Source organism: Grampus griseus (genome assembly GCF_964374135.1).
Source record: "Grampus griseus genome assembly, chromosome: 19".
Lineage (NCBI taxonomy): Eukaryota > Metazoa > Chordata > Mammalia > Artiodactyla > Delphinidae > Grampus > Grampus griseus.
Genome location: NC_139013.1, coordinates 3,340,377 through 3,356,535, shown reverse-complemented (window position 1 = coordinate 3,356,535; position 16,159 = coordinate 3,340,377). Strand labels below are relative to the sequence as shown.

At 56.9% G+C, this 16,159-nt stretch overlaps 1 protein-coding gene across 2 annotated transcripts; it reads right to left on the bottom strand.

The window, feature by feature from the left end:
* Positions 1–3,169: 3,169 nt before the first annotated feature.
* Positions 3,170–16,156, bottom strand: SHISA7 (shisa family member 7; the record flags this gene model as incomplete). Of its 2 annotated transcripts, XM_082676214.1 has the most annotated exons (6): positions 3,170–3,816; positions 5,240–5,389; positions 5,845–5,910; positions 7,462–7,616; positions 9,111–9,820; positions 15,799–16,156. In XM_082676214.1, 5 exons carry the CDS (start codon positions 9,788–9,790, stop codon positions 3,170–3,172), a joined length of 1,698 nt encoding a protein of 565 aa, XP_082532340.1. The 2 variants fall into 2 exon arrangements, with proteins under 2 accessions (XP_082532340.1, XP_082532339.1); XM_082676213.1 differs by lacking the exons at positions 5,845–5,910; positions 15,799–16,156 and having other exon boundaries at positions 9,111–9,790.
* Between the last annotated feature and the right edge of the window lie 3 nt (positions 16,157–16,159).

Sequence of the window (16,159 nt, the reverse complement as noted above, 5' to 3'; positions counted from 1 at the left end):
GTGCCAGGATTTGTGGGGAGAGAGGAAAGGGAGGGGGACGGCCCAGGGGAGGGAGAAGAGGCCCCCTCACCTCGCCCTGGGGGCTGGGAGAGGGGGCATGTAGCCCTTTAAGAGTGGGGGAATGGCCGCCCCAGAACATGGCTATATACAGAGAGAATTGGGGGCAAATTGTGCGTAGGGTGTTGGGGAATCCCCGAAACCCCAGAGGCTCCCCAGTGTGTGAGGGGGAGATGAAGGAGAGAATGCTGCTTCTCTGCCATCTTGGGATGATGCAGAGCACCACCTCCCACCCCTACAGGTGGCACTGGCAGTGGCCGTGGCTCTCCAGATGTGCCTGCCCCACGACCAGGGCAGCAGAGAAAACCATTGAAGGCCTCAGGGAGGTCGGCAGGTGTTGGCCCAGCCCAGGGGGGTCTCTAAGGAGAGTTTGGCCCAAGCCAATGGAGTGCAGCTCTGGGTGGGGATCCAGGTAACAGGGATTGGGCAAGGGACAGTGATATCACCTGAGGACTGTAAAGCCCCTCCTCTGGTGATGATAAGAGGTCTCTTTGTTGACCCTGTCACCGATCAGATGGCTGGGTGAAGGGCAGTTATCAGGAGGGACCTGGATACCCTCATCAGGGGGAGATGGAGGACTGACCAAGGCCAAGTCTGTGGTGTTGTTGATGCAGGCAGGCGTCAGCCTAAGTCAGGAGCATGGCAGTGACATCATCAGGATGGACCAGAGTATGATGATGTCATCAGAGGGGACCCCATCCCACTCCATTTTTGAGGGAACGGGAAAATGATGTGTATTGTGCTGGTTCCTCTTAAGGGAACAACTGTAGGTGACCCCAGAAGACAATTGAAATACAGCTGTCGTAATACTTGGCTCCCAAGATGATGGATCCTGGAAGGTGATGATACATGGTTGAAGTGGATCCTGCTAAATGACATCATTGGGTGTCCTGGATCCTGGGAGATGATGATGCCATGGTTATGGTGGATTCCAGTAGATGGTGATACCATGGTTGAAATGGATCCTGGGAGATGATGACACTAATTGGGTGTCATGTGTTCTGGGACACCATTGACTCATGGATGCTGGGAGGTGGTGACATCACTGCTGAGTTGAATCCTGGGAGGTGATGACACCAAGTCTGTGGTGGATCCTGGGGCATGCAGACATCATGGTTGAAGTGGATCCTGGGAGATGATGACACCACAATTATGGGGGACTATGGGAGATTGTGGCATCATCAGTTTTAGTGGATCCTGGTAGAAGATGTTACCATCAGCTCTAGTGGATTCTGGAAGGTAATGACACCGTTGGTCATGGCGGGTTCTGGGAGATGATGACGTCATCAGCTGTGGTGAATCTTGGGAGATGATGACACCATGGTTGTGGAGAATCATGGGAGATGATGACATCATGGTTGTGCAGAATCATGGGAGATGATGACACCATTGGCTATAGGGAACCTTGGGAGAAGGTGACACTATAGTTATGGTAAATCCTGGAAGAGAATGATATCCTAGTTATGGTGGATCCTGGGAGATGAATACACCATAGGTCAAAGGGAATCCTGGGAAATGATGTCATCATCAGGCATGGTTAACACTGGACCCCAGGTGCAACTTACCACCAGGAGTGGTGGAAGTCTTGTGGTGCTGATGATGTCATCAGCTAGATAAATAGCAGGCATACTCCCACCTCTCCCCACCCCCCAACAGGAGGCCAGGACTTTGTTTACAGAGGTGGTGATGTCTGTAGTTACAGCAGAGAGAAGTAGCGCCACCTGTGAGTCCCAGGACTCCAGGAGCCTGGTGGGCCAGAGTGGCCTCCGTGGGAGCAGAAGCCAGTCTGGGAGTGCTATCCTCCAGGAGTCACACAGGACCCGTGGCCCAACCACCCTTTAGGTGAGGTTCTGGTGGAAATCCCACAGGGCATGTCTCTAGGGTCAGGGGAAGGAGTGACCAAGCCAAGTCATGGTGGGACAAGGCAGAAACTCTGGTGATACCATTACAAGTAATGGCCTTCCAGAGCAGGCAGTGTCTCTGGTGATGACATCACAGCAGTGGGGCAGAGCCTCAGCTGGGGCAGGGCCACTGCCAACAATCCACAGATGGATTGTCATCTGTGGCAGAGACCTCTCTGCTGGGGCAGCCTCCCCAGTGAGGACACCCCTAGATGACACCTCAGGACAGGGCACTTTCTCTGGTGACCCCCCCCAGGATAGTCATGGACTCTGGGTGTGCCCTGCCGTTCCGGGACTTGGCAGCAGCAGTGGAGGTGTCTCATGGCGTATGTAATCTCGGAGCAGGCAGAGTCTGGTTGTGACATTGCAGAAGGGGCCTCGTCTTGGAGATGTCCCCAGAGTGGGCTGCCATCTCTGCTGATGACATCACGGAAAAGGCACAGTCCCTCTGATGACATCATAGGGCAAGGCACCTTCTCTGGCGATGGCATCACAGGAAGGAAGCAGAGTCCCTGTGATGATGTCGTAGAAAGGAGGCCTTATGTCTAGTGAGGACACAGCTGGTGAGGCTCTTTCCCCTGTGATGTGTCCCAGGAAGATGGCTTTGTCTGTAGTGGTGACAAAGGCATCTTCTTTGGAAGAAAATATTTTCCTGGTGATGATGATGTCAAAAGAGGCCTTTTGGTGCCAGAGATGACATCATAAGGATGAGATTTATCTATGCAGTGACATCATAGGAAGGACTCTGTCTCTAGGGATGATGTCATAGGACAAGGCATTGTTCCTCTTATGACATCACAGGAGGGAAGTCTTTGTGATGACACCATGGAGCATAGATGCCTCTAGTGATGACCTTAAGGGTGGGCCTTTTCCTCTGTGATGACCTCATGGGAAGGAGGTTTTGTCCCTGTGGTGAACAAAGACATTTTCGCTAGTGATGACCTCACATACAGGCCTCTTCCTCTGTGATGACGTCATGGGAAGGAGGTCCTGCCTCAAACTGTGACATAGGAGGAGGGGTCTCATCTGCCGTGACATCGCAGAAGGAAGCTTTGTGTCAGGTGATGATTTCATCCAAAACAGTGTCCTTGGAGGCAGCCCTCCCGGCCACCGCAGATCTGGTCCCAGGCCCCTGGCGTGTGTTGGGGGATGCAGGCCGGGATGGGGGCCCCAGGCTGCAGCCCCCAAGCCCCTGGCCCGACCTCAGACAGTCAGACAGTCACCTCATTCTTGCTGGCAGTGCGGAGGTGTTGGGGCAGGTGATGGCCGGGGATGAACTGCAGCTGCTCCAGCGTGCCCTGGCGCTGGAAGGGCGGCCTGCGAGACAGCGTGCCCCCACCTCCGCCGGTGTCTGACATCCAGGCGGGCTGCGGCGAGCCGTGCAGGCCGTGGTGGTGGTGGTGCGCATGCAGGCCGGGCGGCGGGGGCAGCCCGTGCAGCGGTGTAGGGGGCCCCCCGGGCCCCAGCAGCAGGTTGGAGTGGGAGGCGGCCAGGCTGGCGCGGGCGGCGGGCTCGGGGGGCAGCACGGGGCTGCGGGGGGGTGACAGCAAGTGCTCGCGGCTCTGGCGCAGGGCCTCGGGGGACGACAGGAGCAGGTGCTCCTGTGACACGAGGCGCGCGCGTGGCAGTGTGAACTCATAGCGTGCCCGGCCCCCGTCGCCCAGCAGGTGCTCCTGGGACATGACGCGCCGTGGGTTGGGCGCGGGCGCCAGGCCCAGCTCCTCGGGGCCACCCCAGCCTTCCATGCGATAGCCGCCCCCTGTGCCAGGTCGCCGCAGCGCATGCAGGGGCAGCGTCCCGCGGGGCATCTCTGCCAGGTGCCGGCGCTTCAGATAGGCCTCGTCCAGATCCTTCTCGGCTGGGGGAGAAGGGAAGAAACCACAGAGGTGGGTCCTCAGCCAGCCCAGAACGTGCTCCCTTCCCTAGGGCACCCCCCACCCCAGGAAGACCCCAGACATTACCTGGAACTTCCTGGTCATTAGCCTGGGCAGGGGCACAATTTTAACCAGTCAGAACAGTCAAGCTAGCAGAATGCAGATTCCCAGGCCCAGCTTGCAATGCTGCGATCATAGATGAGGGGGGACCTTTTTTTTTTTTAATTGCCTGGGAACATCCCTTCTTTTGGGAGTAGAACCCAACTCTTGCTTTTGAGGAACCACTTTCCCTTCCCTTTCATCCTGTAGCACGTATTTTTCAAACTTGGAGATTCGACCCATTCATGGGTTGAAAAGTCAATTTTGTGGGTAGGGACCAGCATTTGGCAAAATGAAATAGAATAGAAAATTATCAGAAAGTGTCCCATAATAAGAGAATAAGGGTGAATACCATTCACAAAATTTTTATTTCAGTTGTGTGTGTTATTGATATATTAACGGATAAAGTGACATGATATCTGGGATTTGTTTTGAAATAATCCACCAAAAGATGGGGTGGAGGGAGGAGAGATTAACAAAATGTTGCCCATTGTTAAAGCTGGGTGAAAGGAACATGGGGCTCATTGTACAATCCCTCTACTCTCGAGTGTGTTTGAAAATGTCCATAATAACAAGTTTCAAAACTTTACTATAATTTAGAAATGTGCCAGTGTATGTGGGTCTCATGGGACACAATATAAAAATCCTCTCTTACTGTGGATCTCCGTTTAAAGTGTTTGAAGGCTACTCCACTGCCAGGGAGCGGCCACTGACCCAGAAATGTCCAATCAGAGTCACAGTGATTGGTTTTGGGACAAGCGTGTGACCCTTTTTGGCCAGTGGGATCCAGGCTTGGGAATTTTGCTGGAATCATTGGGAGAGACTCTTCTGGTAGAAGTGCCCTGAAAATTCTCAGGACAGTCTTTGCCATCACAAGGGGAGATTCTATCTGAAAATGAAGCCAGCCCACTGTTCAGCAGAGCTGAGAGATGTAGAATCCTGGAGACAGCTTTTGAGCACCTGGGTTCAGCCACACCTGAAGCTTGTGGCACATAGACTTTCTGTTATCAAGCCAGCATAGTCACCTTTTTTTTTTTTTAAGTTGTATTTCTGTTCATTGCAAATACAAGTCCTGATGAATGCAACAGATCTTGGGGAGAGGACCATGGGTTTGCATTTTCAAAAAGCACCCCAAGTAATTGTGATACAAAATTACCTCAGGTAATTCTGGAACAAACTTGGAGAAAAATCTAAGGCGGGGGCGGGGTATCTAAAGCTTTAGAAGGCTATCGGGTCACTGTCCATTGTCCTGAACCCAGGCCCTGACCCCGCCCCATCGCCCAGGTAGCTCCCCTTCCCGGGACTCACCCAGCCTCTTGAGGGAGGAGTAGCGGTTGAGTTCAGATTTCACAGCGGCCTCGTAGGACGGGGGCAGATGCGAGAGGTTGTGGAAGGACCGAGAGCAGGACAGCGTGGAGTAGTGCAAGGAGGGGCTGGGCGGCGGAATGGCCCGCCAGTCTGGGGCAGAGGGGCATGGCTGGGGTCAGTCCAGGCCCTCCTCCCTCAGACCCAGCAGTTCTGGCCCCCAGCCCCCTTAGAGCATTAGAAATCTGGAATCCCAGCCCCTCAGAGCTGCAGCAGTCCACAGGGAGCACACTCCCTGTGCTCACTCCCCCCAAACCTCGGGTGCTCTTTGCTGGGGAAGGAGGAGGAGGAGGGGCAACTGGCGTTTGCTCAGCACTCGTTGTGTGCCCTGCCCCAGGCTAGAAGGGACGCACTCCATGCAGCTTCCCACAGACCACTTCTGGCATAGAAATGAGGAAACTGAGCCTCACTGGGTTACCTGGCTGGACTGTGCGGACAGGCTCCCAGGGTCTCACACCTGCCCTATGCTGGGCACCTGGCTCCGGCTCAATACAAGGGTGGGAAGGGAAGGAGCCCTGCCCTCCCCGCAGCCCCGCCCTGGTCCATACCCAGAGTGGCAGCGTGGTGTTTGGGGCTGTTGACGTTGAGGTGCAGGTAGTTGTGGTGCAGATTATCTGTGGGGACCAAGAGGGGAGGTGGCATCACTGCCATTGCCTGCTCCCAGCTGGCACCGCTGTCCTGGTCTTGTGGAAGGATTCCCACCCATGTCCACTTGGTCCCCAGCTCTGGTCCCTCCTGCTTACTGAATCTTTGCCCTGACTTGCTTCTCCCTCCTGGATCATCAAACCAGCCTTCTGGCGAAATGGCCAGCCCATCTCCAAGATCAGCCCCACTGCAGTACTTCTGACATGTACACCTGCCCCTGTCCCTCTGCTGCTCGAAACTCTTCCCATGTCTCACCATCACCCATGGGACACAGTCTAAGCTGGGGATGGCATTTGAGGCCTGTGTGACTTGTCCCCAACAGACATCTGCAGCCTCATCTCCCATCCCTCCCCTCAAGCCATACTTCTCTCTGATGCCCAAATGGTCCAGCTCAGTTCTGCCACAGGGCCTTTGCACATGCTGTCATGCTGTTCTCTCGGCCTTGAATCCCTTCCTCTCCTTCTTTGCCTGAAGACCTCCTACTCACCCCTCAAGATCCAGGTCAAATGTTTCTTCCTTATCACTACTATTCAAACCCATCTCCTCCCCTCCGTTCCTGATCCCAGATCAAGCCTTGTCCTTTACTGCCTGGATCATCATGCAAGCCTCCTCTGGAGCCTTCTTCCTCTCATCAATCTTCCTTCATATGGGTTCCAGAGACATAGTTCTTCCACCCACTTCTGACTTTGCTTCTCCCTTGCTCTAAACTCCTCCATGGCTCCCCATTGCCCTCAGGACAAAGGCAGAGCCACTCAGCTCAGCCTGGTACTCAAGGCCCTTCCTGAGGTATCTGCCCACCCTCTCCTCAGCCTCAGCTCTGGCCACCTCACAAGCTGTGCTCCAGCCACTCAGAGATCCCCCTGCCCAAGAAACTCCCCTCACCCTCCTGGCCACTGCTCAAACATCATGTTCTGAGGGAACTCCTCCCCCTCACACCAAATGAGACCCTTTTCAAACCCTCTTCCAGCTACCTGGACTTCTCCACTGATGCACTCATCATAAACTATAAGAATAACAATAATATGAAGTGAGTACTGTTATGATTCTCATTTTATGGATGAGCAAACTGAGGCCCAGAGAAGCGAAGTCACTTGCCGTAGGTCACAGTGGTAGAGCCAGGATTTGAATCCAGGCGTCTGGCTCCCAACAAATTCTAATTCAGTTACCAAATGAGTCCTTGTGTGTCACTGGCTGTTGGGTGGTCTGACATGAGTTTCTCAAGTGCAGGGGTTGAGAATGTCTAAATCTAAATCATCCATCGTAGCACCCAGGGTTCCCACCCAGGGTGCCCACAGGAGGTCAGGGAGGAGGTCTGGCTCACTGCAAAGTCCAGTGCATTGCCCAAAACAGGTGTCGGCCATAACGGTTCAGGGAAGGCAGAGACAGCAGGCTGTGGCTAGGGGCAGGGCCTGGGCAATGGGAGATGGAGCCATCCGTAGAGGGCGGAGCTACAGGGATGAGGGGTGGGGGCAGATGCAGAGGCAGCAGAGGCGGCAGCCGAAGCCCCACTTCTCACTCACCGAGATTGGTGGGCTTCACGGTGTTGTAGAGGTTCTTGGGCGTCCTCGGGGGCATGCTGTCGGGACCCCCGACCCCCGGGGTTAGGGAGCTGCTTCGTGCCCGGTCCGGGCGGGTCCCAGGCCCCGCCTGATGCCTCAGAATGTCCACCAGAGCCCTAGAAGTGGCAGAGGGATGGTCAGTGGCCTGGGGACTGGGGCTGGGGGTGGGGAGAGGGAGGGCGCAGGCCTCTTTCCCCTCTCCGTTCTCACCTTTGGGTGTATCCATTAGCTCAGCTCGGCTTCTAGCCTTTGGCCACGCCCCTTGCTAATATCAATCTGAGCACCGCCTGCCCCAAGGTCCCTCGGACCACACTTCCTGCTTGAAGCGCCCCTTCCCCTATGTATTTGGACCCTACCCCTTCTGCGGTCCCTCCCACATCGTCCTCTCTGTGGCCCTGCCCCACCCTGAACCTGGGACCTCACTCCTGTTCCTTTTGCTGCCTTCCCCATGGCAATAAAGGGTGCTATGTGGACCCCAAACCCTAGAATCACCCTTGACTCTTCTTTTTCTTTCCTGCACGGCCCTTAGCAATCCTGTGGATTCGCCCTCCAAAATGTATCCCAACTCGGAGCACTTGTCACCACCTCTGCTTCTACCAGCCCCATCTCTCACCATTATTGCCACAGTCTCCAATTGGTCTCCCCATTTCTGCCCTTATCCCTTGCAGTTTCACACGCACAGCCCAGGGATCAGATGGTGACACACGGAGCTCAGGGCTCCCCCATCACACTTAGGATAGACGTGGCCTCTGCCTACTTCTGTCCACCTCCTCCTCACCCACTGCACTCCAGCTGCATGGGCCGCTTCGCTGTCCTGCAAACACTCCACCTTAGGGCCATTGCACTTATGGCTTCCTCTCTGCCTGGAATGCCCTTCCCACAGATATCTGCTTGGTTCTCTCTTTTCCTTCAAGTCTCTGCTCAGAGAGGCCTTTCCTGACCACTTCGTGTAAAACAACACTGTCCCTCCCATTCACAACTCGTTATGCTACTTTATTTTCTTCACAGCAGTTATCAGGATCTAAAAGTATATTGCACATGTGTTTCCTTGCTTACTGTCTTAATGATAACGGTAGCCAGCATTTACTGAGGGCTTACCAGGTACCAGGACTCAACATGAATTAACCCAGGTAATCTTCATTACAGTCTGAATAGGTGGGGAACAATTATTAGGCCCATTGTACAGACGAGGAAACTGAGGCATAGAGAGGTTTAAGCAAATCCCCCAGGGTCACACAGCCTGCAGGCAGCTGACCTGGGATTGGAAACCAGGTTTACTCCTCAGTGCAGGGACTTTGTTTTGTTCACTGCTGTGTTCCCAGCTCCTGGCTCACAGAAAGTGCTCAAGAAATATTTGTTTGAATGAATGAAGGCCCGAGCCTACCCGGTCACTCCATAGACTGCCACTTAAGTCACATATATTCTCATGTCCCGTCCATCTCTCCAAGGCATTGGCTTCTGCGCTCCTGGTGGCTGCCTCAGTCTCTGGCCATACTCCCTGCACCCTGCCGGCCCCCCGCTCCACCGGCCCCACTCCCTGATGGCTCCGCCTCCCGTGGCCCCGCCCCCGCCCCCAGGTTTCCCACCCTCCGGCCCCAGAGCACACACACCTGGGTACATTGATCTCCCGGTGCGCCCTGGGCGCACGGGACGCCTTGCTGAAGGCCACTTTGGCGCCGACGCCCACGGCCAGGGCGAAGCTGATGACCCCGCACACCACGTAGGCCGTGCTGCCCCCTGGGCCCTCGCCCCCACGCCCCCCGGCGCCACCCGCCCGGCCCCCTTCCATCCACCCGGCCTGGCCGGGCCCGAGTCCCCCGCCCGCACCCCCGGCGCCCCCGGCGCCCCCGGCCAGTGGCGGCGGCGTGGTGGCCCAGCGCGGCGTGTCGTAGTTGGAGCAGGAGGCCTGCGCCAGGCGCATGTGGCGGTGCTCGCAGCAGAAGCGGTAGTGGCAGGTGCCGCAGCAGAAGCGGTAGGAGCCAGTGCTGCAGTTGAAGGTGGCGTCGTACTGGCCCATGACATCGTAGTAGCCGTGGCAGAGCTCGGCAGGAGGGGGCGCCCGTGCCGCCGCGCCGGCCGAACTCGGGGTGCTGGTCCTGGTTCCGTTGGCCCCTGGGCCCGCCGCGCCCCCGCCGCCGGTCAGCGCCCCGGTCAGGCGCCGCAGGTGCGCCAGCAGGGCGGGCAGCGGGCCCGGGGGTTCGGTGCTTGTGGCGTTGGACGGGCGCGCCCCAGCTTGGCCGGTAGTCGAGGCCAGGAGCAGGAGGGTCCCGAGGAGCAGGAGGGCCGGCATGGGGCAGCCAGGCTGGGGGGAGAACCGAGGCTGGAACGGCGGGCGGGAGAAAGGTGGCCAGAGGTGGAGAAATGTGGAGATGGGGGCCGGAGATGATGAGGAAGGCAGGGCCAAGGGAAGGTAGAAGGACGGAGAGGCACAAACCAAGAAACAGAAAAGATGGAGGGGACATGTATGGACCCAAAGTTGGCAGTCCCACGGGACAGTGCACGGTGATGGGGGAGCAACAGGAGGATGTCCAGACACCGCGGAAGGAGAACGGAAATGATAATGGCAGAGAAAGATCAGAGTGAGTGATGAGTGGTGGAGGAAAGAATGGGAAAGTCGACAGTGGCATCGGGGGTGCGAAGAAATAAGAGAGGTGGACAGAAACCAGAGGAAAGATGTGATGGAGGGAGAAGAAACCATGGAGGCAGGTGAGGGAGAGAGGGCAGAGGGGAAAGCCAGAGGTGAGATGCAGGTGAGGGAGGGCAGAGGTGGGCAGAGTGAGAGGTGGGCAGAGTGGGGAGGAGGTTGGGATGGGTCAGTGGGGGACCAAGGGAGGCAATGAAGGGAGACACATGGTGGGGTGGGCGAGATGGGAGGAGTCGGGTAGATGGGGAAGGAGAGAGAAAGAAGAGCAGATGGGGAGGAGAGAAGGAGAGAGAGAGATTGGAGTTGAGAACCTGAGTTTATAGACCAGGAGGTGGAAAGAGGGAGTGCAGGGTTTCTCACCCTGGGCGCTACTGTCATCTGGGCACAGAATGTACTTGCTTGTGGGGGCCCATCCTGTGCATTGTAGGGTGTTCAGCAGTATCTGCTGGACGCCAGGAGCATTCACATTCCCCCGCATCGTGTTAACATAAGATGCCTCCAGGCATTGCCAAATATCCCCCCGGGGGGCACGTTTGCCCCCAGTTAGAACTGCTGCCTTAGACCCACGTGGCCCTCAGTTTCCCCAGTGCTTATTTCTCTCTTGTATTTACGTCCGATAATCAAGGGATCTTGAGCCTCAGTCTCTCTCTCTGTCTCTGTCTCTCTCTGTGGTCTGTCTCTCTTTCACGCACACACACACACCCATGCTCACAGTTTCAGGTCTGACGTGTCTCCTTGCACAGCTGGAGAGTCAGGGTAGTAGTGGTTCATCCCCCAACTCCACCATGTGCCAGGTGCCTGATACTGGATACACCTAAGTCCCCATGTGCCTCAGTTTCCCCATCTGTAAACCAGGGGTAAGGACGGCTATCACTGGGTGGTTGGAAAGACGAACCGATTTCATATGTGTAGAGAGTTTAGGGCAGTGCCTGGCCTAGCGCAGGTGCTATACTTATAGGAGGGTGAACAGGATGGGAGGGGCCAGATGGGACAGGTGCGCCCAGCTGTTTTGTATGGCAACAGGCTGGCAGGAGGGGCTCCTTCAGCAGTGTTTACTGAGGCTGGGGATGCAGCAGTAGATGAACCACAGGGTTCCTCCTCTGTCTTTATGGGGTTTGCCTTCTGGTGAGGGGAAAAAGCCAGTGTGCAGACACAAATTAATGGGATGCACGTTGAAACTGTTATGAAGAAACACTAAGAAATTATGGAGGCCATGAAGAAATAAAAGCAGTGCAAGGAAGTGGGAGAGAGGGTGGGCGGGTGGGACTAGTTTAATAAATGTCGTTTGGTATTATTTTTATCCTTTATTCCTTCCCATTGAGTGCACATGTATCTAGGGACCACACCATGAAAACTGCTGGGGCCTGGGATGGGGAGAGGGCTATGGGAGGCTGCACCTGGGGCCTCAACGTTCCCTTTTAGCTCTGCTCCGGCCCCTCCCCTGAGCTCGCCTCCAGACTGCCTGCTGGATGCCTCCACTTGGTGTTTAACGGGCATCTTAGAAGTGCCTTGGCCCACACTCTGGAAAGCAGATCGGCAGTTCCTTAAAAGTTAAACATAGGGTTACCACATGACCCAGCAGTTCCACTCCTAGGCATATGCCCCAAAGAATTGAAAAACATGTTAACACAAAAACACAAATGTCCTTAGAAGCATGATTTACAGCAGCTCCAGACTGGAGACCACCCAAATGCCCATCGGTTGATGAATGGGTAAACAAAATGTGGTCTGTCCATTCAATGGAATACTATTCAGCCATAAAAAGGGATGAAGCACCAATACATTCTACATCATGAAGAGCCTCAAAAACATTAAGAGAGAAAAGCCAGACACAAAAAGTCACATATTGTATGATTCCATTTATATGAAATGTCTGCAATAGTCAAATCCATGTAGACAAAAGCCGATAAGTGGTCGCCTGGAGCTGGGGGCAGGAGGGAATGGGGAGTGACTGCTTAATGGGGGCAGGGCTTCCTTTCAGGGTGAAGAAAATATTCTGGAACTAAATAGTGGTGGTAGTCGCACAACACTGTGAATATATTAAATGCCATTGAACTGTACACTTAAAATGGTTAAAATGCTAAATTTTATGTTATGTGTATTTTACCACAGTTAAGAAACAAAAACCAACCAACAAAGGTCAGGTGATGTCGCAGTGCCCAAGCAATGGTGCTAGGCTTTGAACTCAGGGCACCACCACCCACAGAACATGGATGCATTATCCCACACAGAGAAACATAGGTTGTCATGCACACAGACACACCACTTCTGAGAGTGACACGTGTGTGGCGATGTGGATTCCTTCATTCATACGAGGGCTGCCACATATGGTTGGGCAGGTTGTGTACTGCACAAGAGGGTCTGGCTGAGAGGCTGGAATCCAGCCGCGCTCTCCTTCCTAAGAATGCAGCTGGTGGGGCTGCATCCATCTGTGGGAAGGGGTACCTTTTCAAACACATGCAAGGGTACCATCTGTCTGCTAAATCATAGATGCTAGGGAGCTGCATTGGGCTGGGGGAACCTTTGTCTCATCTGCCCCGCAGGGGTAGCAGTTTGCCCTCTTAGTCCCTGTGCTGTGCCAAGCCTCTGGCTGGGCTCCATGGACAGAATTTCTCCCTCTGCTAACAGAGTCCCATTGTCCCTTCCAACTTCGCACACATGCACAGAGCCAGGGAAACGAAACTCTTGGCCATTGACAACTCTGGGGAGTGAGGCAGGAGGAGCAGAAGCCTACATCCCCTCCAACCCAGCAACACACACACACACACACACACACACACACACGCACAGCCCCTCGACCAGTGGGCGTCCTGTAGCCTCCTGTCCCTGTCTCACACCTCCTGATGCAGGGCAGCACCTCCAGGTGGGGAGGAGACACACTGCAGACACAGCAGCTGGTCCACACACAAGGATACAGAGGACCAGTTCTTCCTCTACCTCACACAAAACTATACACAGACACACAACAGAGCTTATATACACACAGTGACACAGAGCACAGGACACCCACACAGTGTCCCAGACACAACACGCAAGGACACCCAATGTCATCCTGGCGGCACACCTGAGCCTCTCTCCTCCCCAAACACACAATACAGCTCCATGTGGACACACAACCATGCATTTCGGGGCATTCCCACCCACAGCGCACAAGAGTCAGACACAATCTCAGACACCTTGACACACTGGGACCACACACAGCTCCAGAACATGGCCAGGGACCTGCCCCAGCCAGCTGCACGTGGGCACGCAGTGGCACACATCACAACCCACAGTCACGCAACCTCATAGGCACACACACCAGTGAGAACCCAGTGGTGGAGAGTCTGGAAGCAGGCATGTGGCCCTCCATCAGACACACCCAGACAGCCCCCCAGCACACACCGGAAGGCACACTCCTCCTTCACAGCTGGAGAGGAATGCCCCCCAAACCCCGATCTCCCTCCCCGCACCACACACACCTAGCAGCTCAGGGCCAGAACCCAGCACCCCAGCCCAGGACCTGAGAGACAGAGATGTGAGGACAGAGATCAGGGGAGCCAGTGTGAGGAGGGGTCCCAGAGCAGGCCCCACTCGGTCCTGGGCTCCCAGAGAAGCCCCTCCCCCACCCGCTCCCCTGCAAGCGCTGTGCCTCACAGCCCCCCCACCCCCCCCTCTCCTGACCCTGCCAGCTGGGCTCTGGGGGCAAGGACTGCCTTCTGAGGTGCCTGGCAGCAGAGAATGAGAGCTAGAATAGGGCGCGGGGGGCAGGGGGAGAGAGCCCTCGGGGTTGGGGGTAGAGGCCCAGAGAGAAGAACAGAGACCCAGGGAGAGGGGAACAGAGACTCAGGGAGAGGGAGACAGAGACCCAGAGAGAGAGGGACAGAGACCCGGCGAAAAAGGGGGACAGAGGCCCAGAGAGAGAGGAACAGAGATGACGAGAAGGGAGTACAGATAGCCAAAGAAAAGAGGACAGAGCCCTGGGAGGGCAGAGACCCATAGGGCGAGCAGTGACGGGGTGGGGGTGGGGCAAAGACCCAGAGGACTGGGGATCAGAGATTGAAGGACAGAGGGAGAGAGAGAAAGAGCTCGAAAGAGAGAACCAGAGGAGGATAGAGACCCGCAGAGGGGAGGAGACCCAGAAAAAGCCAGAAGCCCTGACCTCAAGCAACTGGGTGCTGGAGAGGGGTCCGCAGGTGGCAGCGGGGTGGGGGCTGAGGGTGGGCGGTGTCCGAGTGCAAAGGGACGGCCTCCTAGGAATATCTGGGGTTGAGGGTGGGTTTGAGTTAGGCATGTGGAAGAAGGCGGCATCTGGGTTCCGGAGGAGGCGGACCCGGCTGGAGGGGAAAAGCGGAGGGAGAAGGGGAGGGGTCTGGATGCGGGGGCGGGGATCCCAGTTCCGGGCGGGGGAGGCAGGGTGGAGGGATCCAGCGCCGCCTCCGGCTCGCCACCTGGGAGGTGGGAGGTGGGATTGAGGGAGAGATGCGGACCCTCCCCACGCACTCCCAGCGGCCCGCCCAGGTCCCTAGGCCTTCCTGTCTCTTATGTCTCTGTCTCTGGGAGTCTCTGCGTCTCCGTGTCCTTACCTCCTCCCGGGACGTCGCCTCCCACCGCCTCTCCCTCAGCCTGCCGGCGGATCTCTCATCTCTATCGGGAGGTGCCCTGGGTCGCGCGGCCTCTCTGAGCCTGTCTCTCTCTACGTGTCTCATCGCATCTCTGCATCTTTCAGTCTCTGTCCCAAGTCTCCTCTGTGTGCCAACATTTTCTCCTTCCCTCTGCCCAGTCTCTGTCTCTATACATCCTGTGTCTTCCCCGTTTCCACATCCCCATCTCTCGCTACCTCTTTGACTCCGTGTCTCTGTCTCTTTCCTAGGTTTGCTGTCTACAAATCTCTGTCCCTCTGAGTGTCTCTGTGTCTCCCCCCGACCCTGGACCACCAGTCTCCCTCCCCGGGCCCCCCACTCTCGCTCAGGCTCAGGTTGGAGGGGCGGGGTGGGGGGGCGCTGCGGCGGGAGCTGTGTGTTCCCAGCGCAAAATAGACTCCTGTTGCCATGGCGACGCGAGCGCGGCCTCCGAGACGCGAAGCTTCAGGCTGGGGGGTGAGGAGGGGGGGACACCTGGATCCGAAAGGCGGGGGCCGGGGGCGCCGGCGCCCGGTCCCAGGGGCTCCTGGAGGAGGGGGGAGGCAAGGACTCCTAGATCCCTGCGGAGAGAGGGGGTGCTGGGCGCTCTGATCGCGGGGTCCGGTGACCGGGACTTCTGGGAGGGGTCTGGGATCCAGGGGCGGGGGGGGCTCTGTTTCCCCAATGGGGGGCGGTCTGGCTGAGAGCTCTGATGCCTGGGTCCCTGGGGGACTCAGATTGCCTTCTTGGGCACCCAAGGATGTGGTGGGGGCGGGGGGAGGACTAAGACTCTGAAGGGGCTGAGGGGCCCTGACTGGGGGGTCCGTAGAGTCCCAACTCCCAGATTTCCAAGGGGGCTGCAGAATTCTGGGAGCCCCTATGTGGATCCCCGGGCTCCTGCGTCTTAGGGGAGCAGGGACCACTCAGCTGAAGCTGTCTGTCCTTCCCATCCATTCATCCATTCATCCGCATGCCTGTCTCTTCCTTCCTCCCCGTCCCCAAGTCCCTCGTGCCTCAGTTTCCCCCTCCGCACCGGGGTGCGGTCACGCTCACCTCACTTTCCGGATGCGGGACCCTGGGGGAGTCGGGGGTGGTGGCGACGTGGGGGGCCGGCCAGGGGAGGCAGAGCCAGCGCGTGTCTGCGAGCCAACCCGGCTGGGCGTGCGCGCGCTGATAGGGGGGGCGACCGGCAGCGAGTTGGGCGACCCCGGGCCGGCAGTTCTTTTCCGTGCAGATGCGCGCCGGCTCCGGTGCAGATGTGACAGTGGCCAGCCCTCGCCTTTGCCTCGCGCCGGCTTGGAGTTGAGAAGAGGCACCTCCCCCTCCCCACCTGCTGGGGACCCCTCTTCCGCCACCGCCCGCAGCCCCCAGTCGCCCCCGGGATACCCCCCAAACCCAAGAATGGTTCAGTCCA